At 43.6% G+C, this 23,069-nt stretch overlaps 1 protein-coding gene across 2 annotated transcripts in view; it reads right to left on the reverse strand.

The window, feature by feature from the left end:
• The window catches only part of reln (reelin), a 98,504-nt gene that overhangs the window by 70,142 nt on the left and 5,293 nt on the right, over positions 1–23,069 (reverse strand). For both annotated transcript variants that reach the window (XM_059334864.1, XM_059334863.1), the window contains exon 2: positions 7,013–7,120. In XM_059334864.1, the coding sequence (XP_059190847.1) occupies positions 7,013–7,120 (108 nt within the window). The remainder of the gene's footprint in view (positions 1–7,012; positions 7,121–23,069) is intronic.

A 23,069-nucleotide genomic window follows, 5' to 3' on the forward strand; every position in this document is an offset into this window, starting at 1 on the left:
GCCTGGGGAAAGCGAGGCATGGTGCCTGTGCTGCTTTTGCATGTGTGTGTATATACAGTATGTGTGTGCACCTCGATGTGTTTATGGAGGAGGCTGGAGCCGAGCCTGGTCTGACAGAGGAGTGCTGGGAGGCAGTGAACTAATCACGGCAACAGCCTGGCTCTCGTAAGGAGGGCGAAACACAGAGAAGGTCACCAACTATTTTCGTTGCCAAAATATAGGTCAGATTGGATCTGGGTGAGTTGTTCACAGATAACTTGTATGTAACGTAAAAAAAAAAAAAAACAGAAAAAGAAAAAGAAAAAATAAAGGGCCAGGCAGTGGAGCATTCCTGTTCTTCTCTGAGGCTTTTAGTTAGAGGGTGTGGGGCCAGATCCAGGCAGGACCCTACAGGGGGAAACCAGAAGAACCACTAAGCTTCCTCATCTCACAGAGTCACAGAGAGCACTTCCACTTTTTCTAATACTCTCTGCAAGGGAACTTTAAAAATGAATAGACCTCAGAGTGCAGCCCGGATGGCATGCACTTTGTGGAAAAGGCTTTGTAAAATCACTTTCTTGCAGTTTGCACACCAAACCCACAGATGCCCACACACTTGCAAGGTGCATATGGAGGTATAGAGTATAAGGAGTTTTATATCACAACACAACAAAGATACATTTCAAAGTCAGCGTGCCTCTTTGTTGAAATGATGCAAACCCACTAGTGTTCACAGAAATGTGTCAAACTGAGCAGTCTTTGAGTCAAAGCTCTCTCTGTCTTTATTCTATCTTTATTTCTCTCTCCTCTCTCAATCTCTCTGGCATGTAACCAACCTTTCTGCATGGCAGAAAATAACATTGCTCTGCTCAAGAGAGACCACACATGGGAGAAACAGCCTACGCCTGCTGCTCTCTCCTGCAGGATAAAAAAATATAAAATAATAATTTAAAAAAAACTGGCCAACATCTCACACACCACTTTGAAATCTCTATCACAGTCAGTCCAGCTCCTGCCTTCCCCTATTTCTGATCTATTGGTGACCCTGGACCTGTTTTTTTTTTCTTTTTACCATGCATTTGGATGCAGAAAATAGAACGAAGAAAAGGAAAAAGCACTCAAATGCTCAGCATGTGCATACAAATACGTGTGTGCTCTAGCAAAAACACACAGACACAAACAGATGTACGTATGTATGAGTACAGACATACTGAACATACAAATGTAAGCACACCTAGTGAAGCCGTGGGAGTTCAAAGAAGGGACTATGTTTTCCAAGAGAGCTCGTGTACACTAAGTGAACCAGTAAATTCCCAGCAGCAGTGCTCTAGCAGGTCTACTGTACCACTGCACCTGAGACACAAGACCTGCGCTGTTGGGTGGTATGTCTAACACTAATGCACAGGTCCAGAGTCTGCTGTGGGTCCTCCTTATATTAATAATGTATTTATGTTGCATTCTGTTTCAATTCTCAGAGGGGTGCCGTTGCTTTTCGCTTCTATGGACGTTTTGCACATGGAAAGAAGCTACATGACTTGTGATGCATAAACACCCAGCATTCCTCTGGACTCCAGCGAGCACACAAATGTTTTGCCACCTGTTAGCAGCTTCAAGTCATTGTGCGATTGGTGGGGGAGGAAGTGCCGGGCAAACGTGAGGGAGAGAACAGAGGCTCAGTCTGGGCGTGAGGGGTGGGAAAGTCCTATGCCAGCAAAGTGGGGAGATTTACAACAAGCCGACCCAGCCGATCTCGAGTCTGATCTAACACTGTGCCGCAGAGAACACAAATCACCTCCCATACATAACCCTGCCCCTGACAACTCATTTCATCATCTGCACTAATGAATTCATCATCAGGAGGGATCTGCCTTTGGGTGCCTGAGCCCTGAGCAGAGAAGAAGTAATGGCTTAGATAAGTCATCATCATCATAATCAACATCATCACCACCACTACCACCACCGCCACCGGCACCACCTTGCTTCTGTTCAGCCCATAGTTCAGGAGCAACAGTTTGGGACTCTGTGATGCCCTTGACAGAGTTGCAACAGGGGAACTTTGGCAGTGTGCATCCTAAATGTGAGAATCAGCATGAGTGTGCGTATGTCAATGGAATTTGAATGTGTTTTGGTATGAGTGGAGAAATCAGCGAGTGTGAGAGCTCGTATAGTAGCAAGCAAGTGTATATGTGTGTGTATATGGTGTGTGTGTGTGTGTGTGTGTGCGTGTGCGCATGAAGGAGTCTAAGCGGCACAGTCAGGGAGCTGTCAGCAGAGAGCCAGGGAGCAGGTTGATCACAGGGCTGCAGTGTGTTTGAAGTCTCCTAGGGACTGACAGCTTCTCTCCCCATGGGAACCCCTTCCCTCGCCCCTTCTCTCCTCCCTGCACCTCCCTTTCTCTATATCATTCCTCTTTATCCTCCATCTCTCCATACATAGTATCTTCAGCACAGTTTTTTCTCCTCATCCCATTGATGGAAGAGGTATGCGGAAGCACACTTGCGCTCTCCCGGGACTGTTAGTGCTTCCAAAACAAGGCTTTGTTCAGTAGGAATCACACCTGTGAGTGTGTCTCTGTAAACACTGACATGATGAGCTGCCATCTCTCATGGTCTGACATTCTGGCTGACATTCAATCTGGCTTGGTGGCAGGAGGGCACAGACAGCCGACCTTCAGCCTCGAGATGGATGAGTGTGTGGATATCGGGATTTGAATGCATAATTGTGCATAATGAGCAGGAAAGACCAATCATGATTGGGTATTTCCATATGTTTCTATTTCTGCTCTTGTCCTGTTAATGTATGGTATGATTATACTTTTGGCTGCACTCCCTCTGTGGCCCCCTCCTCCACAGGTCAAGGTGCAGCAGGAATTCATCTCTCTAATCGGGCTCTGTGTTAGCATGAGCCCATCCGTCATGGGGACAGAGTGTCGGCTGGATGTCCCTGTCACTAAGCTGTCCATTTTGTCAGACCGCCAGATCCATCATATTGAGATGGGGACTGATCCTTGCAAGCAGAAGCCAACCGCCCCGCAAATACATACAAATATGTAAATTAACGACAAAATAAACATCACCCTGTAAACGAGCCATCCATCAATGACCAGTTTCTCAGCAGCTCAGCATTGGCACGGCAACACCAATCAGCCACTCCGTCAGAGGGAGTGATGGAACGCCATCCTCTCATCTTCTCCCCCTCCCTCCCTCTCCTTATATCATTCACATACTGTCTCCTTTTCATTGGTCCCTCTTTGCCATTTTTCATGCACACTTTCTACAATTTTCTCCTCTCACTCTCCACTCATACTCATTCCCTTAATCTCGAACACTTTGTCAGCCCCATGGTGGCATTTTCGCCTATCCATTTCCCTCCGCTGTCTAATTTAAAAGCTCTCGCCTCCCTTCAAGTGCCTTTTTCCCCCCTTAATCGTAATTATAAAATATCTGGAGACATTTAGAATGAATGCCTGTTTTGTCTTTGTGTTTAAATGGATAATGATGTGATGGGAAACACTTTGCCATTAGGGGAGCAATACAAATCAGACCACATGTGACATTTCTTTCCATACAGGCCCGTACTGGCATGTGGGGTCCAATGCATCACTTCATCATTGCTGTGTGACATACAACAGAGAACTGTTCTCATGCAAACTCCAAGCAAATAAATCAAAGTTATGACAATGTACAAAAGTCATTGTTGTCGTCGTAAAATCTTCGTAAACGCCCGTTGGAAAGCTGTGCAAGTTCCTTTCAGAGAGCCAAGAGTGGATGAAAAGAAAGGGCTCTTAATGGAATAAAAGTCGAAAGAGAGAAAAACACGAAGCAGGAGTTGGAATTCTCCAGCAGCTGAGTCAGTCCAGACTCATGTTGCTTTTCTGGCAGTGTGTAGAGACATCCCCTCCGTGCATGTTACACAAGCACACACACACACACACACACACACACACACACACACACACAAACACAACGTCTAAAGGTTTCACTGCAAACCATGTTGCAAAGGTCTCTCATGACCAATTAGGTTGTCAAACTATGCTACACTATATTGAAATTAATCACCTTACACACTCTTCCATTAACTGTATATTGTGACTGAATGAATCCCACGATTACATGTTGAGTCTTTCCTGCCAGCCCCACACACCTTCAAACTGAATAATTGTTGCAGCTGTGCCTTAGCCAGATCGGTTTATCTGGCTCCTCATGGGCAGATTTATAAAAGCCACAGTCAATTTACACTCCTGTGTGCTGCCTCTCTCTCGAGTAGGCCTGGCTCCCAAACATAACATTGTTTTTAGTTCTAGTTTGTCTGATTCGGCACTAGCCGTAGCAAAGCAATTACAGCCTCATAGAGGTTTGTGGTTAGCCACCCGGCGGCTAGTGGGGGATCCCCTGCCTTTAGGCAGTCAAGGAATGAGCCATGGGCGACCGGAGCCACAGCTCAGCCAAGAAGCCAAAAATATGGCTTCAGACTACCCTGATTGCCACCCCAATTGCTCTATCACACTTAAGCTAATTTGACAATGAGTGGGAGTTCTGACGACGCAGTAAAAAGCCAGTCCTTCAAAGCTTCACATTTTTATTACTAATGTAGTGTGAAGTGCATTGTTATTCAGAGGGAGTGGAAGCAAATAAAATGCTCACTTCTGTCTCCACGTTGTGTCGTCTGTGTGTGTGTAGAGGTATCTACATTAATGCAGAACAAAAACAGAAAAGACAAAGAGAGAGGAGGACCAGAGATAGAGCATGTGTATTTGCATGCAGTGTGGTCATCCACTGTTTTTATGAGTTTTCCGTAAAAAGCAGTGAAGGGTGACGGGGGAGGCCAAGGGGAATTCTGTCTTCGGAGGCCGGCCTGCAGTCGTCCTGTCTGGACGCTGCAACAGCTCTGACCACATCAACCACGAAACATCCCCACACAGAGTGTACACACACTAACCTCTCTGTCTACACTGCCCTGCCTTTATCTGTTTATTCACTGTTCTCTGTTTCAAAGCATTCATGCTCAGTCAATATCCGTCTTTGTCTTCCTCTACCGTGACATCGACCCTGCAAAATTAAAGATCTACTAAATTAAGTATTTCCTCTCTTCTTGCTAAGTATTATCTAGGGATTTCAAATCTCAAAAACATTTACCACTGATGTTCTCCCTGTGTGTGCGATCCTGCGGTGGCGGTGCAGTGAGCTTTCATTTTCCCCGTGCTGGAGTTCATGTTGGTTCCCGCACTGATACATCTGTCAGCCACATGTTACCCCAGCAAGCCGCCGCTCGAGCAGCTGTACACAGCTGGAGTGTGTGTATGTGCTGTTGAGTCAGAGTGGATGTGTATTTCTTTATTGAATTCTCTGTGTGTATGCATGTTGCTGTCAACATGTATCTGTGTCCCTAACATGCTTCCTCTGAGGGGATTAAGAGCCACACCCTATCTCAGAGCCACGGCGCTAAACACTGACCCTGTAAAACTCCCTGATGGAGTTGCATGACCTTCTTGGCCTCACAGATACTTTCATATTTGTCACAACAAGAATGGACATCAAGCAGTGTCTCATTCCATTATTGTTCCAGTGCATTATCTTCAAAGTGTTTGTTCAAACATTGGCTCTCTCATGCACAACATGTCACCATCTTTCCATGAGCTCATTGATGAATCTCTCTCCTTCTCTCTCCAGATGTGTCGCCCTGCCATGGACAATGATCTGCAGACCAGCCGGGCTGCATTGGGTACGAAGGGTGAAAATCTCATCCTTTCAAAATTGTGCAGACAAGTGAATTAAAACAGTGTCATTTATACAACAACCCACTGTGGGCACAAAGAAGAGGAATGAGTCACCCCTCTGTTTCTCGTATATGACAACATTGATTCTGTGCTCCATAGAGTCCTGAAGCCCACACTGCGAGAGGATGCAGAAGAATCAGAGCAGAGAGACACAGTACAGAGAGCTCTTCAGCTGAGGACAGTGTGAGTGACTGGCGCTGTGAAACCTGGACGGCATCACTGCTTAGCAGATTACACACACTGTATCGGAAGGCTTTGCAGACTTATTTAAACACCACACCATCCAGCAACTCACAGTTCCACAAGCTGCTGCCTATCAGTCTGTGCAGCCCCTTCTCTTAAAACTTTTCAAATTAATGAGAGTGAAGCAAAGGTGACGCAATCCTTGCTTGGATGCCTCCCCAGTAAGCAGAGCTGCCAAGAGTGAAGAGCTGCCCTGGCCGGGGTGAAGTCAGCATCTGAAGAACAGTGGAGTTAGTCAGGATAAGTGAGCCCGCTGGGCAGCAGTTCTGGGCCAGTAGCCCTGTTCTCTGAGGAGTTCTTTATTGCAGATCCATCACCCCAAGAGAGCCCCTACCCCTGCATGTAGGGGCTCCATCCACACACACTACATCCGAGGCTAAAAATTCTCATTGCACTGTACTTGTCAAAGGACTACATTTAACTTAAGACATAAGAAAACTGCAATCTGGAAATTGCAATGCTTTATAGCAATATCCATGATTAACTTCTTCCTATTGTAGAGATACAGTATGAAACTAAATGCAATGCAAGTGGACCATTGCACCTTTTCTGCAGCTCAGCATTTCACCGGGTGACCTGACCATCATTAATATTCTTGTCTTTGTTATTTAAAGTTTGGTTTTGTCTCTCTGAGGCCTCACACGCTTTTGTTGCTCTGTTCCCCGGTATCCTTTCCACTCTCGTATTCAGTTTTATGTTTTTCTTCTCTCGAGCATCAATGAAAACGCATCTGGCCGAGCCCATGGTCATATCATCCCCACTCCTCATCCATCACTGCCCGTCACAACAGGAGTGGGGAAGTGGTCTTATGCTCATTCTGGGAACGGATGTGGTTCGCTAAGCTGGGTCGTGCTCACTGGGATGCTCAATAGTTCCAGCTCAAAGATACTATTTAGATTATCGGAGAGTTTGTTTGTGCTAGACTGTGAAGCTAAGTTGAGCTTTTAATGACGAGCTTGTATTGGCAGGACAACCGCTCTAAACAGCCTACGGTGCTATCTTATGAAGACTTACCAAAGCCGAAGGCCGCAGGAGCCGGGATGGGAGCCGACTGGACTGGTGTGGAAGTGTACAGGCCAGTCACCAGCAGACCATCAAAGGATACGCTGGTAGAGATGGTTACTGAAGAGAGAAAGAGAAAAAAGGCAAGATTATAAACATATGTGTGACTCTGAAGTTGGTTATGTTAAAAGCAGCAAAGCATAACCACAACTGTTTCACCAATGTAATTTATCATCCTCACATGTTTTAGTGACCTTTTATTGAGAACTCACAAGAAGACAAACTGTAATTTACTGCTGATAAGGTGTCAGCGATTGCAAGTTATGTTCACACTTCGTTTGCAAGCTACACCGATAATTAGTCGGCGTGATAAACATGTAACAGGACAGGAAGACTGCAAGTGTATACACACCTCAGCTCCCCAACATCCTGCTGCTAATGAGCACAGAGCTCTGGTGTTAACAAATAGAAATGTAAAGTGACCATTAGCTGGAAGGCCAACGAGACCAAACGGCCTGCAGGTGGAGAGGAGGGTGCACAGATGTGCAAGCAGGTGTTAAAGCAAAAGCAACAGTGACACACATACAAGCACACAGAGGACCCTGCTAAATGGAGGCTTGAGTCACTTTTAAAGTAGTTGAACAAAAAACCAATATGATTTCCTCACTGTTTGTCTCCTGGCTCAAAGATGTAATCTAACTCATCCTGAACAAATCACCGTGCTTTAATCAAAGCCTGTCCCTATTGACAACCATATTAGAAGAGAGTGATGAGCTAATTGGCTGTAACCCTGATAGCCTTGCTAAGCCTCTATTCATCGCAGGTCAACACAAACAGCAGCAGAGCAGAAAACTGCCAGAGGTCTATTATCCAGCTGTACAAATCTACAGCTTAGTGTATCCGGCAGCAAGTTAACTATTGATCTACCCAGTAAACAAAGGCCCTGAGTGACGGGACCACAGAGCCAGCTACATCACTGGAGGAAAAGAGCTCAGCCACTGGACTGCTTCCAGCCAGACAGATCAGAGCACAGGGGAACAGTCTGCGGCTCGAAGGAGAACACAATCCCGTAAAAATACACTTTTACACTCTGAGGAAAACAATTCTTTGCAGTGGTGAAAGATGAAAGCATTGTTATTTCCTGACCCTGGAATCCCCCCGCTTTTTGGGGGGGAAAGTGAATGGGAAAAGAAGGAGACACCCGCGGGGTTGGTGTGTTTTTCGTAAGAATAGAAACATGTCGGTTTGGTCTTGGGGCGTTCATTCTTCTGGGCATGGTGTGTTTCAATGTGGGAATCGGGGCAGAGCAGACTCCTGTGTGGCCCAGTCTCCCTGCCTGTCTGTCTGTCTGGGTGACTCCATTAACACGTCCTCACACAAGGCGCCCAGTGTTTTTTTGTATGTGTCTCACTGTGTGTGTTCTCCATGTGTATATTGGAGGCACTACACCCTGTGTTAAGAGCACAGTTCAGTCCATCCCTCCCCTCCCGTCTCTCTCCTCCATATCAAAGCCTCAATAATTCATCCCACAACTCTTGTTATTATATCCAGACATTTCCTCGTCTCTTCTCCTCTCGCGGGTTTCACACAGAATTCCAGCTATAGCACCAAGCTGTGTTTAAGATGCTCTCTGCTCCACTAAAGTAAACAACCATACACTGTATAAAGAGAGCAGACATAGCCTCCAGGTCTGGGCATTAAGCCTGCATTCTTTCTAATGACCAGCAGGGGCGACTCCTCTGGTTGCAAAAAAGAAGTCAGACTGCATAGAAGTCTGTGAGAAAATAATGCTGTTTCTCACTTGATTTATTACCTCTATAAACAATTTCCAGATAAGTTTATGTTCTCTCTAGTTTCAAGCTTTCTTCAATAAAGCATGTTGTTCATTTTGTAAATAATAGCCCAATTTAGAGAAAAATAGACAAGAAAAAGCAGGGTATGCTTTAGGTCAGGAATGCCTTGCGATTGACAAGTTGTATATTTTCTTTAAAGCCAGTTTTTCAGTTGGCCAGTTTTTTAAATACCAAAATTCAAGCATTCCAATTAAATATCACAGTTAACATTACAGAAGGACCTTGCTGACCAAGCTTGCTGGCTAACACTAGTGTTAGATGATGACTTGATGGGTCTCTGTCAGATCCACCTCCTTCCCAGCTCCACACTCTCATACAAATATATAAAGACTTCAGAAATGTAGACCACAAAACAATTGGTCTTTCTATACAGTCTATGTATGAGACAGTAAATGGCTTACTCGAGAATAATGATCTGTCTTAATCTTTTTAAAAAAGTGCATTGAGCAAAAGGATCTAAAAGGATTTTTTGCTTCATTCATCTATTGGAAACCTGCAAACTCACCGACAAAAAAGATCATATTTAAAGGGTAAACATGCAGCAACTAGGAGTATACACAGTGGGGTGAGAAGACACTACTGGGTGTTTTTTTTCCCCATTGTGTAGGAAAATGGACATGTGGCGTGGAAAAGTGTCGGTTAATATGTGAGTTTGCAGCCAGTGCATGTGGAGTTGAGAATTTGGTGCACAACATGTTTATGCACATGGTATTTCAAGCCCTAACTACAGTATATGCTTGGCTTCTGTATCTGAAATAGACATCACACTAGATGAGTCACACTGAAAGTGTACTCCATTTGCTTTGTTTGTTAATTAAAATGAACATTTGCTAATATTGTAAAAGGAAATGTACTTACAAATATATACAAATAAATGAATTCATAATAAGACTACAAAGTCTCAATTATTTGCAAATATTTTTCCTTTGTATGAATGGCTCTGATGAGACTGTGTGAGCAACAAGTAATGTCTCTGTATTCCTTTTTCTTGTCAGCTGTGAGCACTGCCAAATTCTATCAGCATGTACAGTGTGTACAAGAAGCTGTATTGTGAGAAAGACAGATATTTTGCTTGGCAACAGAAACATTATCATATTCAATCCATGTTGCTCAGTGCACCTCTATCACTGCAACAGCAAGAGAATGCAGGGAAAAGGCCTTCCCATTCAAACAAGCAATTATCATGTTCACGCTGAGTATACATGGGCTCCTCTTTTATGCTATTTTTTGCTGCCCAGAATACATTACCTATTCAACTAATCTATTCCACGATGTGGTGAGACGGGTCATCAGTGTTTACATGATGTTGTATTGATCCAAGGCCATGGCATGATACAGTATTTAATGGAGTAATGGACTGGGTTTAATGCACTAAGTTGGACCAGGCTTCACCAGCCTCCATATACACAATACGCTCACTTCTACATTTCCACTGACCTGCTTCACCAAGGTTACACACACTCCATTACTCTACACACAGACACTTGCATATGAGCTGCACACACACGTTTTTTTTCCACCATGCTATTTCTCTCTTTATCCACCACTTACACCTTTCTCCTACCCTGTATTCCTCAGCCTTACTCCCGTTTGAGGAATCATGGTAAAAAATGCTCTCTCCTGCACTTCGCCCATCTACTCCCTTGTCATGCATTTTCTGCTCCCTTAAAGCAGTGTGCCTACACTCTGTTTGATGTGGAAGTTGGAGGAGGAGGGGGGAGAACGAGTGGAGGTGAGGCAAAGCTGGGGGCACAAGGTTACAATCGAAAAAACAAGAACGGGGGCGAAGAGGGATGGAGAGATAGGTAGTAGTGGAGTGGCCCACGGAGAGCAGCGCTACCTGATCAATACAAATGCAAGATCTAAATTATTTAGACAGGCCTCTAACACCCCTCTCTCCCTCGCCTGTGGAACGCAACAGACGGATGAGCCAATCAGATGAGATCAGATCCAATCACCTGTGGGGGTGCTTCACACACACACACACACACACACACACACACACACACGCACACATATAGATCTGAAGGAGGAGGCTGGCGGCCTTTGATGGTAGCCTTTAAAATTCTTGTCCATACTTCATTTCTGAGTACTGTTCACTTGGCCAAGGGGGATGAGAAGCCATGAGGAGGGAATGGGGGGTGAACTTTATTACCAGCGCTCTCATCCAACACATTAGCAGCTTCTTTGTGTGTGTGAGCATGTGTTTGCATGGTGAGTGCACTTGTTGTTCATGTGTAAACACACCAGGTGTTTGGCCATCACAGTTCATTCAAACATCTGGACTGGATTTTTAATCTTTTCAGGCTTAAAAGGAAACATCTTTACTGTGAAACATGAAAGGCACAAAGAGATTTTTAGATAAGAAAAAACTGCATTACACATGTTTACTTTAATTCTGTGGAAAGATATTATATTATGTTGATTGCCAGGTTAGTATTGGGGGATGGGTTCACATGTAAAGGTTGCAGCTGTTCATGATATGTTGTATGAAGAGGTCGAGCTCTCTGTGGCAGTCAGGTGCATCTTGGCTTCTGACCTACCCGCATCCTTTATCCCTCCCTCCCACTTCAACTCAGGACCTCTACATGCTCCTGGACAAGTCTGCTGTCTGTAGTTGAAAGTGCACCTAACTCAGGTCTTGCAAAAAAAACAACCAAAAAAACACTCATTACACTTTATGCATAGCCCTCACACCCACATGCACACGCTCATACTTTATACTTGAACACACCACAGAGCACATCCCTTGGCCTTAAGCCGGCATGTAATATTGATGATGCAATGTGGTATGCCTCATTACAGACACACACAACCGTGCTTCTACTCAACTATTGATGGGCCCGGGGCTTTCTTCACTTCTCTGGATCCACCAGGAGTAATGTTAAGGCACAAAGTACCACCACACCACACCACACCACACAGCGCAACAAAACACACACGCTTTGCTGACAAGTCTCTCAGCGCTCAAGCAGACACACACACACACACACACACACACACACACACACATACAGTTATGACTAATCAGTAATGGAAAATTAATCTTCTGTGACAATCTATTGAGCAAAAATAAGATCATAAATAATTGCCAGTAAATTGGAAAGCTTATTTTCCATCTTGGTTTATCCATGTGCACAACAGAATGCTGCTTTTGTGTGATTAATATTTCAACCAGGATTTCCAAACTTCTTCTGACCACCTGGTAATCAAGAACAACAGGATTGCATTAGTTCCTGGTATGACCGAGTGCATCACCTTATCTTAAATGCTGTAAAAGCATCCTTAACATGGGACAAACAAGGTACTGGAGGAAGACAGGGAATAGATGCTTAAAATTTTATAAGATACTAGAGTATGGTTTTACACTAGTCCCAAAGAGGTGTGTTGTTGCCTTTAGAAATGAATGCACCTGAGGTAGACAGCAGAGAATCAGTTTTTTTTCCGGTTGTTTCTTTATTTATAGTACACACAGTGAGGGAGCAGCCATGATTGATAGATGGTTTCGGCCGATTCTGCGTACAAGAAGCAGGTCTATTAAACAGTGAAAAACAGACTAAAGTGTTGCTTGCTGTATGCTGGGTCAGCAATCATATTAAGGACATGAAAAATAGGACCCAGGAGCATCTTAAAAGCAATAGTAATGCCTCCTTCAGGTACAGCAAAGCATGGTCCGCACTGTGGTTGGCAAGGCTTGGTGGCATGAGCTCATTCTTAGAAAACAGCAAGTCGAGGGACTCGGCTGGAGCTGGACAGGAAATGTGGGAGCTCTGAGAGAAGACCTGATTCACGTTGCAGCCTAGTCCACTTTTAAGTCCCCATATGGTTGGCATGGCCTGAACAGCTTCCTTTATGCTCTTTGTGTACAAACACACCCACCGGTCTTCACCACACCCACATTCATAACCTTTACTTGAACAAATTTCGGAAAAACATTGCAAAAGTCTCCAAGACTGGAAAGAGGTTCTGATGAGATCTGATTTGGTAGCATGCACTTCAACCACAGACATAAAATATCATAATCTTTGCATGAATACAGCATAAGGCCGAACAAGCAACATACTGTAGCAAGGCAAATCATTTAAAATGCAAGAGATACTGCAACAGACAGTATTATCAATGAAATCCCCTCGTTTTTTTTTAAAGTAAACCAGGAGGACGCCCTTTTCGTTTCCAAATGGATGGAGGTTTTCCTGGCAACAATCTGGATAAAGATAACCGACCATCTGACCCATATCCCACTGGCAGACACACACGTGCCCCAGAGAGGACCAGGAAATGGAGGCCAGACCACGGGGAAGCTATAGTTCCATCTGTTTCCATGGCCATGCCAGTGTCGGGGTGCCACTTCAATCTGAGCTTCCTGAATGTGGTTCAAACTGTCAGTCACCTGAGCATGACACCGTGAGGGATAAGCCGCCATTTCCTCTGGTCAGGACTGGAAAGACTTGTCCTTTAAAGTGCACAAAGCTGCGGACAAACTGAATCTTGTAAGTATGAATGTCCCTACAGTTTGAGAAGATTGTGTGGGAAGTGTGTTTCTGCACATATACGTATGTGTCATGTGGTGTTCCAGTCAGGTCTTAGAGGCATCATTCCATTGCGTAACCTTCTGGCATCATCCTGGCCTGCTGGCACTGCCATCTGCTGCTGTGAAACACTAGATCACAGACAACCTATCAGCCACTGAGCTTCTACAGGTCTGCTTAACCACAACATCTCCAACATTTTTTGCATGAAAGCCATTCATCTCTTGGGACCAGTTTACAGGTCCTTTCACGATCACTGCCAGAGATCATAATGTGTAGCCAATTCTTGTTCTCGGTCCAATTTGCTCTGTGGAGGTTCTCCTCTGTTTACCATGGAGGGGAGTTGAAGCCTTCCTGCCTGCCTAACTTGGCTTCACCCCTGCAACAGCCGTGGAGAAAAACAGGAGTGAAGAGGCAGTTCTGTCACAAACATCCTGTTCCTCACACATAATCTGCTTCAGAATCACACTTCATTGTGCCTCTCTCATACCATGCAATGTATGCCTGTGTCTGTTTACATGCATATGAGCCTGTGTTTGTGTTCCTAAGTCTCCAGAGTATAGCCGTTTTTATGCTTTAGGGACATTTTCTTTTCTTTTGTTATGATTTCTAAGGTAGCTCAATTTGCATGTAATCCACACGTTATATTGCTCTGCATACATTGTACTATATATGCTTTTCATTCTAAGAGATGTGTCAAAAGGTTGACATTTAATTTATAAGGAAGATACACCCCCACTGGGAAGAGATGTCCACTAATCAACAAGTCCAAATCAGTTATGACAGAACATTTCTTCATAGTTTCTAACTGAACATGTTCAGAAGAAGCACATCACGCTGTGGCAACTCAAAGGCTATTCTCTTTACCTGTAAGTGGCTTTGATAGCAAATCATCTCTCTGTGCTTTTAACATTATTCATTGCTTCATTGTACAGAGGCCTCAAACAGCATGCAGATCCCATCTAAGTACAGACCTCTGCTGTGAGACTCTAAATGGGTTTTGATAGGCTACAGTTCAGTTATATGGAGCTTGTCTTCATCAATCTTGATGAAATCTTGACAGAATGACAGGAGAAAAGGTAAGACCAAAAGACAACCAGCCAAGAAAAGATCCAAGACCCTGAAGCAAAGAGCAACAGCATAATTATTCATTAAAGACGTCTTATAAAGCAGTAGTTTTACAAAACATTCGGCACAAAGGGAGACGCGTTTAGCATCAAATGCATAATTGGTGGTTGCTGTAAAGGGTTACATTGTAATAAGGTTCAGGAACACCATGATTCTTTCCCTCTGTCGCTTGGTGACTGCCAGCACTGGAGAGTGAGCTGTCCTTATGATCAACACCATGTGTTCTGCAGACAGAGAAAAGGTTTCAGCCATCCAGCCCTAACAAGCAAAGTATCTTCCTTTACTTATCAGAGCTGTGCTGAACATGCTAGCACACAATTAAAAGCCAAGGTGTTTAGCATGAGAACCATGAAGAAGCAGAAAATATAAACAGGTTACAAAGGGAAAGCCACTGCATACGGCTTCGCCTTCCCGAGACAAATCAAAGGAATGTAGGAAAACACTAAAAGCCCAGTCAGCCTCAAAAACTGGGGTAAGACCCAAACCACAACTCCTTACACAGAGCAGAGACACATACACTATAACTCTAAATATATATTATTAAAAATCTATGGCAAGCTCAATGACAGTGAAACACATCCATCTACACGACTAAAGAGGCACGTCATTATCACATGCACTTGCACAGAAACACACTCAAACATGGAGAGCCAACCAGTAGGCCAGCTGTGAAAGTGCACAGATACAGTTCAGACATTGGACATGGACCAACACTGTTGTATAACTGCCTTTTCCATCTCACCTGCTCCGTCGAGAGCTGCCCTGATAGGAAACAGGAAGGAGTTTATAAGAGCCAAACTGTCAACCACAGTCTATATAACCCCACTGGCTGCTACGCCCCTCTCAGGGACACAAGGTTACTTAGCCTCAGTGACCTCCATCCTCTTCCCACAGCTGTTCTGCTGCCCCACCTCCCAGAACCCCCAAACTGCTAGACAACTGAGCGAGCCATGACCGGAAGGCATCTGTCACAGCAGGGCCTTGAGACTTTGGACAAGGATGACAGGAACTTTGCACAGACATTGAAGGACAGAAGATCATGTCAATAAAAGTAACAGCCTTCAGTCCACTTTGACCTACCAACATAATTTTGAACAAAATAAAGCAGCTCTTTAATCTGGCAAGCAGAAAGAGGATCTTCTTCACAATAGCATAAATGCAGAACAAATTAATTAAACAATTTTAATTAGCCAATGGCAACAATTACCTGATCGCTGGAGGTCTGCAGCACAACGACCAAGGTGGTAAGAATTTAAAGCATCCAAAGTCTCTGCAGTCCTCATTTTGGAAATGTGTCCCACAGGCCATCATATCCAATATCTTTTATAAGTATGAGAACTAAATCACCTCTGTCATTAAATCCCTGATGTATCCAGTGTGCATGCTAATACACCAATAACAGAAGCAATATGCTAGATCCAAGGAAGTTAGGACTGTAGAACTTTTATAATGAAAGGTTGTTTCTAACTCTTTGACCCGTAGATAATTTACATCTGCGACATTCAATGAAGTCCATTACTAATCAAAAGCACAACAAAATTGGGCTGGCTTTAATCACTTCCTGTGTAAAACCCAAACCACAACTGAGCAGTATTCTTACTCAATTGTGTATGTTATACCATCCTCCTTAAAAGAAAACAGTTCAAATTAACTAACCATCAAACATTGGAGCTGTTTCAAATTTTAGATGTTTCTGCATAATCCTCATTGGCCAAAACCACTGATGAATTTGTAGTCACTGCAGAGATGATACATATGCAATTCATTAAAAACAACTTGAAAGCCTGCTCATCTATATCAGACTCAAAACAGAGTGCAATCTACTCCATCATTGTTTTAGTTGAAATGAGCCATTTTTGATGATACACAACATGCACCTCTCCTCACATACAAGGAGACGAATAGACCAAACTTAATAAATTTCCATGTCTCAGGGCTACTGAACATGTTTTATTAAAATGACTCACGGTGCTTCTATTGAATTATTTCCAACAGAGATGAAATAGCCTTAAAAATGAATATGAGTTTTTTTTAATACTGTCATTAAAAAAAAATACAATATTTCCCAAGAAAAACAGTCCTGCTGTTTGTGCCTTTTTGCTGAATTTCCATTCCTGCATTTCCAACATTGCATCTTACAAGCTCACTCAGGTTTATGTGATGAAAGGGAATAAGTGAGTAAGTTAGCACCAGGTGTACCTGCCCTCTTCTTAGCCATCCTCACAGGCTGACACTTCAAACTGCAGTTTTTATCAGAGTATCAACCTGGACTTTTGAACTATTTCAGCTTTGTGAAAAGTAAAAAACATGGAGCTCACTTTATGTTGGACAGAAATTGATATTTGTGTTACAAAAACAAGTTAACTTTACCTTAATGCAATATGAGTGGAATTGCAACAAATATGTGAGTTTTTATGTAATACAGTCACGGTTCTCGGGTCACACTGCGGTAGAGTTTTATTGCCGTCCATGGATATCATTATCGTCAAAAGAATGGTAATTAGTATTGAAAAAATATATCTTTCCTTATTTTTAAGCTGACATACAAAATTAGTCCATCTATCTGAGCCTGTAACATCTGTATCTAGGTTTGAATGCTTACTGCCCAGAAACATCTGGACACATCCCCACTCTGCAAAACCAGACAGCTGCTCTGCATATTAGCACCTACAGTACTACTGTATGCACACACATGCATATTGTATGTGCAGATAGGAGCACACGCACACAGCACAGAGTCAGACCCAAGCTGCCTGCAGTGTTACAGTCCCCACTATCACTGATATAATAGCTCCAATATGAAAAATGGAATTGTCACTTACTCACTTTGCATAAGGGCTAACTTTACATCCCCACTCTGTTTGGCCTCTCCTCCACACCCTTCTCCCCCATTCCTTCCTGCTTACACAGTACTTTCATCATTACACCACATTATAATATGGCTTATCATAAAAATATGCAATAGATTGCATAATCATATAAACTATGTCAGTAGACTGAACAATTCAACTGATGCAAAATTATGCAAAATAACCCTAAGTGAGCGATAGAGAATGCCATTTGGTCTTGTTTAGTTTCCACAGAAAACATCTACAAGCCTCTTATTGATCCTAAAAATACACAATTGCACACAGATGTAGCTGAAAGACAACATGATAGATGTTATTCAGCAAGCAAATTTGAATTCAGTCCTCAAGCTCAGAGCAATCCAAGAGTTTGGCAAATTCTTTAAAGAACTGAAAGGCGTCCTGGGAGCTGGAAAGGAAGGCAGGATATTGTGCTTCACTATTTTGCTCTCCGCTCCCTGCTCTTTCTTGGCGTGAAAATTGCAGATTATGGCCAACTAAGTGAAAAAGTACTGACATTAGTCAAAGTCCGACGTGCCTCCATTGCTTTTGAGTATGAATGTTTGGGTGGAAGCAGAGTGACATAGTGGTGTGGAGGGGGGGGGGATCATAGAGCAGAGAGGAAAGATTGATTTCTAATTAACAAGCTGGTTGCAGTAATGAAAGACTAGATGGTCTCTACTGGCAGTGGATCAATGGGGAGCATTTCCCTTGACATCCAGTCTTAATCACACCGACTCAGCTTGGTAAGATACACTCATTGCTGTAATTAACGCTGTCACGCTCCCTCCATCACCCTTCTCATCCCCACCTCTTTTCTGTTTTAACCTCTACCTCAGACCTCTGCTTTCACCCGATAGCAATGAGCATCACAGACTCTATCACTCTGTATCCTCTACTGTCAAGACAAAGTGGCATGGGTACATTAGTAAATGTGTTGAGTCACTGACAAAGACTTTGTGATGTTTATGTTCGGACAAAGTGGTCTGCACCAAGCTGGCCTTGTTGGTATTTAGTGTTTTTGTAACTGAAAGTTGCTGCATTTAAATTTGACCACTGAGCACTGTTTGCACATGTGGTGAAACAATCTTTGGCCAGTTCTTATCCACATTGTACACAGTCAACTGCCACGGGCTAGAAACATCCCAGTACCATGTTAGAAGTATACAAGTTTTAGGGTTTCTTAATTACTTTGTGGTACTGCTGATACTAAACAAAGCTAAATGAAGGTTGAGGTATTTCAATGATTTGTTGGGAAAACAAAATACACAACTAGACGGTATATTTCCCCTCTCATCATTAGTTTATAATAAGGTCATTCTGCATAAATGGAAAAATAAGGACTCAACTATACTTTTACTGAAATATTACTTAATAGGACCATGTACAAGGACAGCAACAAAAAGAATAAAACCGCAAAATCCATACATTTTGAGGAACTATCATGTTTTCTTATTTTCTGTTTGTAGTGTGTGTGTGTGTGTGTGTGTGTGTGTGTGTGTGTGTCTGTGTGTGTGTGTGTCTGTGTGTGTGTGTGTGTGTGTGTGTGAGGATGGGGTTTCAATATTGTGATGATAATCATATGTGACTGTTTGGGTGAGCCATTAAAACAGGATTAAATCATGACACTCTTGACAATTATGTAATATCATATGACTCTCATTAACTCAACAAAAAATATATATTTTTAAAATAGTATACATGTGTTTCCCTAATGTCCCTTACATGTGACTTATCTAAAACAGTGTATCCTGGCAATTTCACTGACAGATCAAAAAGCATGTAATAAATAAACATGGCTGTTTCTATCTTTCTCCACTGGAATGACTGTCAGAGATGGCTGAGGTGTGATAAGGAGCCTCTCTTTTCATAATATTGGTCACTGTGAAAGTGGGCACTGAGTGGCAGGTGACAGACACATGTTCACAGCTCCACGTAAATTGTTGAAGAAAGAGTGAAGTCCAGGAGAAAATAGAGGAACACTGTCCTTCACATTGAATGGACGAGTCAGTCTCCAGAGTGTATTGACGCAGGAAGGTGAAATCTCACTTCTTCTTCATTGTTCTGTATTTCAGCTGTCAATCACCCCTTGACATGCAATCAAACACCTGGTCCACTGAGGTGTAAGACATGCTCCCCTGGGTACTGCTTGGTAGAAAGAGAGCTTTTTTATATATTGATGTCAAGTGAGAGGCCGTTCAGAGATCTTCCTGATAAATCCTAAAAGCATGATAGATGTACTAAGCTTCATAGTGGTCTACTGGAAGAATCACTGCGGATGTTGTAATCCTGAGTCAGAGCTCCCTGATGACACGTAGACCTGTGGGTGCTGGAGCTATGAGGTTTGATATGTGGGATTTCACAACAGAGCATGAGGGGGAATGAAGTATTTTCAGGGGGCCTGTAAACACTAACCCCCTCACCCATGCTGTCACTTTCGGCAGGAATACGTGTGAGCTTGTGCATGTGCGCGGATGTGTAATCTGCCCCTGCCAGCCTGCCGTGTCTCTGTGGGCAGAGTGGGCCTGGCTGTTTGAAGGAGGCTGGAGCTGAGTGGGGGGTAGCGCTGGGGCTAATCCGCCTGTGCCACGCGCCATGTGCCCAGCACCCAGCCAGTTGCACCATGCCGCCTCCTCTGTAGTGGGTCCATTGGAGCGCTACAAGGCCCTCTGAATGCTATCAGCACAGACGACACACTGCCCCCCAAGCAGGGATTACAGCTCTCTCAATGAAGCCGCCAGGAGGAGGATCCAGAGCAAGAGGAGGAGAAGAAGGAGGAGGAGGTACACAATCCTCCAACAGGAGCTCCATTCTCTAAAAGGAAGAGGCCATCGGCAAAGCTGACACGCTAATCAACAGCGGCTGGGAAACCACCCCATGAGAACAACACGTCCAGCGCAAAGGACGGGGAGGAGGGAAGAAAGGATCCATCACTTTTCAAAATCCGGCTTAAAGCCACTTGGTACTCCTGAAGGAGAATGAACACTGTTCCATTGTTACGAGGTAGATTGGGATGGGGACATTAGCATGAGTTTGCATAGACACACGGAGCTCCCAATATTTTATGCAGACCTGGTGTTCGGGCTTTCTGTGATGAAAAAACAACAACTTTTTAATTATATTTACAACCTGTTTGTAGGTTGAAAGTAAACATCAAAGTGGTAAAGAGAAGGGAAGGCACCCTTGTGTTTTCTATTGGAAAAGTTAGGCAGTAAATACAGTGTGGTTGGGATTCATGCTCACACCCTCAGGATCTAGAGCATGTTGTGTGGGCTCTGAGAGCTGGTGTTCTGTTTCTCACTGTGGTTTACCATAGGGACTGACATATATACAATGACTGAAATGCAGAATTCCTCATTTAACTTAATCTTCAGCAACAACAGGACTGTGAGTAAGTAACCAACAAGAATGCAACCAAATGCTTAGTGCTCCAGGCTTGGAAAAAATCATAATGTCACCATATTTTGGAGGGTTTACATTTTGATAAAGTTGTGCCAGGAGTGGCGTCTTTGTTGGTGCTTTTACTGTCTAAAACTTAAACCTCCAGACACCAGAAAGAGACACTAGGGAAACACAGCAAGCAAGTACATACTAGGACAGCAGGAGCCTAGCATCTGCACACCCCAGCTTGTATTATCAACAGAGAAGCACTCCAAATCAGGCAAACCCCCAAAAGGCAAGCACACACTCCAACATCCTGAAAATACTTACGCCCACTCGTCTGCCCACTCATGAAAGTTACTGAAAACACAACTCACATTTGCTTGTTAAGAGCTTTTTTGTTTTGGCTGCAATGAATCCACAGAGGAAATTGAAAATAAAAAATGTAAGAGCTCCTTGCCGCTCGCCCAGATAAGACTGGCACAGGCACACACCTCTGCCTGGCAGGGATCCATTCACTGCCTTCATTTTTAGCTCTTTCTACCACACCTGGCACCATGCTGGCAACACTCTGGCACCGGCCTGGCAAAGGCTAACAATGTCACTGTTATCTGAGGCGATTCTCCGTGCTCTGATGCAGTAAATCAATTTTCCACAAATGTAGCGTATAGGTGGCATCTGGGCCATCTCAACTTTCACAGCTTCGAATTCTCCGGAGCTGCTGCAGCTCACTTCCTCTTTATGAGAAAATGCAAAGGCAGAGACAGATCAAATGTGCGTGTCACTGCAAGTTTGTCTTGTCATCATTACAATGTCATAGCTTTGTACAGTACGATATAATAGCTAGAGCATGTTCATGTGAAAACAACTTGACACAGCCATTTAGCACCTGACAGGAGGAAAATAGTAACCTCCTGTTCATGTTATCATGTCATATCCTGTTGTAACATCGGTACAAAGAATTGTAATAGCCCGCTGATCAGGACATTTGTGTTTAGCCAGCGTAACATCTGACCTGTCTCCAAGTCATGATGGATCACCCACTAAGAGCTGAGTGGTGTGTGCATGGCCAAGCGTGCATGTGTGACAAAGGGAAGATTCCCAATGAATATCCATTCTCATTTCTCGCCCATCTGCTCCTTCATATAAAGGAAACTGGCATATCTCGGTGGATACAATGCTCTTTAAATGGTTCATCATTCAATGTCCACAAAGACAGAACACCCAAACACACCCAGCAAGCCCATACAAACAGTAATACACTTGACACACTTCTCTCTTCTCAGTGAAGTGACCTATTCAGACAAAGCAGCAGGAGGCAGAGAGGCTGGAGAGCGGGGAAGCTAATGAATGCACGGGGTTTGGACCACTTGAAAGTGCTAGTGCTATCTGCATGTTGCTTTTTCTTTGCTCACAGGAGAGCCATATTAAACCATTAGCCCCTACTCTTTACTTACTCCTGCCTCCTTTTTCAGTGTCCCTGTTCCCCCCAAACTGGATGTCTGCAATGAAAAGTAGGCCAGTCTTTTGACGGTTCACTGACCAATGCTTGATGCACCATAAGAAATACTTAAGAGTTTGCTTGGTCTGTTAAATAGATAAATATGAAATGCTGCAGTTAAAGGCCGACTTCATCTCTGTTCTTTTCCGGGTTTTTCCAATGGAAACGCCCACTAAGCCTTAGAAATAAGCGGTGACGTAGGTTACCACAGTAAGCGACTCAATACGGCCATGAATAATGGAGGACTAGCTGAGTCAGCTTTAGCTGTGCAAAGTTTGGAAACAATGGCGTAGAAGCTAAGAAATGTACTGCTGTGGATGCAGCATTAGTTCAGATCTGGAAATCAAAATAACGAAAAACAAACTAACCAAACATGGCAGCAGTACGTTAGACCAGCCACTCCCTTGCTCTGCAAGGTAAAATTACTGTTTTGTCAATGGAGTCTGGCGGCTTCGAAGACCACGGTATAACATCTTCAGTTTCCCGCCGATAAGGCTATGTGCTCTAAATATAGCATACACTTAAACTGAAATTGATCTGTTTTAGGTGGTCTTTGGTTTAAATAGCCTAAATACATTTTCCTGTGGCCCCAGTCCACAGCAGGTAATAACGCTCTCTTCAGAGCCACTGGACTCCTTTGAAAAAAAAGTAATATTACCTAAAGAGCATGGGAGTTGCTCGTCTACCACTGCTTTGATCTGTTAGTTTGTTTGTGTTATCGTGATTTTGTGACAATAAATCTCAATCGGAACAAACCGAAAGAACTGGGAGCATGCTGACCACCAGTTGTAATACACCTGTTATGCTTTGAGTAAGTAAATATGTAACATC

This window comes from Centropristis striata, chromosome 6, assembly GCF_030273125.1.
Source record: "Centropristis striata isolate RG_2023a ecotype Rhode Island chromosome 6, C.striata_1.0, whole genome shotgun sequence".
Classification (NCBI taxonomy): Eukaryota; Metazoa; Chordata; class Actinopteri; order Perciformes; family Serranidae; genus Centropristis; species Centropristis striata.